Source organism: Geospiza fortis, unplaced genomic scaffold (genome assembly GCF_000277835.1).
Source record: "Geospiza fortis unplaced genomic scaffold, GeoFor_1.0 scaffold687, whole genome shotgun sequence".
NCBI classification, from domain to species: Eukaryota; Metazoa; Chordata; class Aves; order Passeriformes; family Thraupidae; genus Geospiza; species Geospiza fortis.
Window position 1 is genome coordinate 319,615 of NW_005054647.1, and position 1,527 is coordinate 321,141.

The window sequence follows — 1,527 nt, forward strand, 5'->3', positions numbered from 1 at the left end:
CGATCTGGTTTGGGTGGCCCAAGGGGTTTTGGGTGTCCCCAAGGGGATTTTGGGTGTCCCCAAGGGGGGTTTGGGTGTCCCCAGGGGGTTTGGGTGTCCCCAGGGGGGTTTGGGTGTCCCCAAGGGGGTTCGGGTGTCCCCAAGGGGGGTTTGGGTGTCCCCAATGCTCTCAGGCGCCTTGCTGTTGATTCGTGTCGTCCTCCTCGCGTCGCTTCCAGATCTGCAGAGAGCAGGAGGGGTTGGGGGGGCTCAGGAGGATGTTTGGGGGTGCGGGGGACGTTGAGGGGGTGTCACAGCACATTCTGGGGGTCCCCCCTCACCTGGATGTAGGCCTCGGACAGGGTGATCATCTGGGGCAGGATGTCGGTCACCTGCAGGTCCTGCAGCTCGTACCACTTCCCTGTGCCCTGCCAGGACCCGGGAGGGGACGGGGTGACTTGGGGGGGTCCCCGCGGCCCCCCAGCCCCCCGGGGAGGGGACACTCACGTGGTGCAGGACGTGGATGCGGTAGGAGCCCTCCGAGGGCTTCCCGTCGTGCACGATGTTGGCGATGAGGTCGTAGGTGGTGTGGGAGTGCGCGGCCTGCACCTCCTCCGACAGGTACTCCCGCAGGTCCACGTTCCTGGGCACCCACAGCCCCCTCAGGCACCCCGCCTGGGCTGCTGCAACCCCCAGGTGCCCAACACAGCCCTCACATATCCACATCCCCCTCTTCCCAGATGTTACCAACTCCCCGACACCCCCAGGTGCCTTCAAACCCCTTTCTGATGCCTAAAAACCACTCAAAGCCCACCTGGATGCCTACAAAGCCCCTCTAGACACCCCCATACCACCCCAGACACCTTCAAATCCCTGGACACTTCTACTCTCCCAGCACAGGTGCTTCCAAAGCCCTTCTAGATGTTTCCAGCATCTCACAGGCATTTAAAATCCCCTCTAGATGCCTTTAACTGTCCCCAAGATACCTCCACTCTCCTCTTGGACACTTTTAACCCCCCCACAAGCTCCCAGCCCCCCGAGCCCCCTCCCCAGGGCTCACGTGATGGGGAAGTTGACGATGGTGGGGTTCTTCTCCACGAAGAAGTTGTTCTTGGTGAAGCGCTTGATGCAGAAGATGAGGTAGGGCGGCAGGCGCGTCAGCTGGAAGCGCTTCAGGAAGTTCTCCTTGTAGGTCTTGTACTCCTTCTCGGTGCTGCCGTTGAACTTGGCCAGGATGCTGAACAGGGGCACCTGGGGGATGATCAGCTGCTCCTTCTCGTCCTTGTAGAGCGGCGCCGTGGGCAGGTCCAGGGTCAGGTACAGGAACGTGGACTCCACCATGCGCTCCTGGTACTCGCTGTTCTGCAGGAGCTGCGCCTTCTCCTCGGCGGGCTGGGGGCACCCGTGGGCCACAGAGCAGACCCGAGGGGCACATCAGCTCTGCTGGCTCCATCACACCCCAGCTGGACCCCACATCCCCCTTGGACCCAACACCCCCACTGGATCCGTCAGCCCCCCTGAACCTCCCCACCACTCACCTGCCCTCGC

The 1,527-nt window shown here is 62.7% G+C and overlaps 1 protein-coding gene across 1 annotated transcript in view; it reads right to left on the reverse strand.

Annotated features, from left to right (window-relative positions):
- Window positions 1–44: 44 nt before the first annotated feature.
- USP39 (ubiquitin specific peptidase 39) overlaps window positions 45–1,527 on the reverse strand; it is a 3,243-nt gene continuing 1,760 nt past the window's right edge. The window contains exons 3-6 of the mRNA XM_031064880.1: window positions 1,040–1,413; window positions 487–622; window positions 321–407; window positions 45–220 (exon numbers count right to left, since the gene is read on the reverse strand). Of these exons, the coding sequence (XP_030920740.1) occupies window positions 170–220; window positions 321–407; window positions 487–622; window positions 1,040–1,413 (648 nt within the window). The 3' untranslated portion in view covers window positions 45–169. The remainder of the gene's footprint in view (window positions 221–320; window positions 408–486; window positions 623–1,039; window positions 1,414–1,527) is intronic.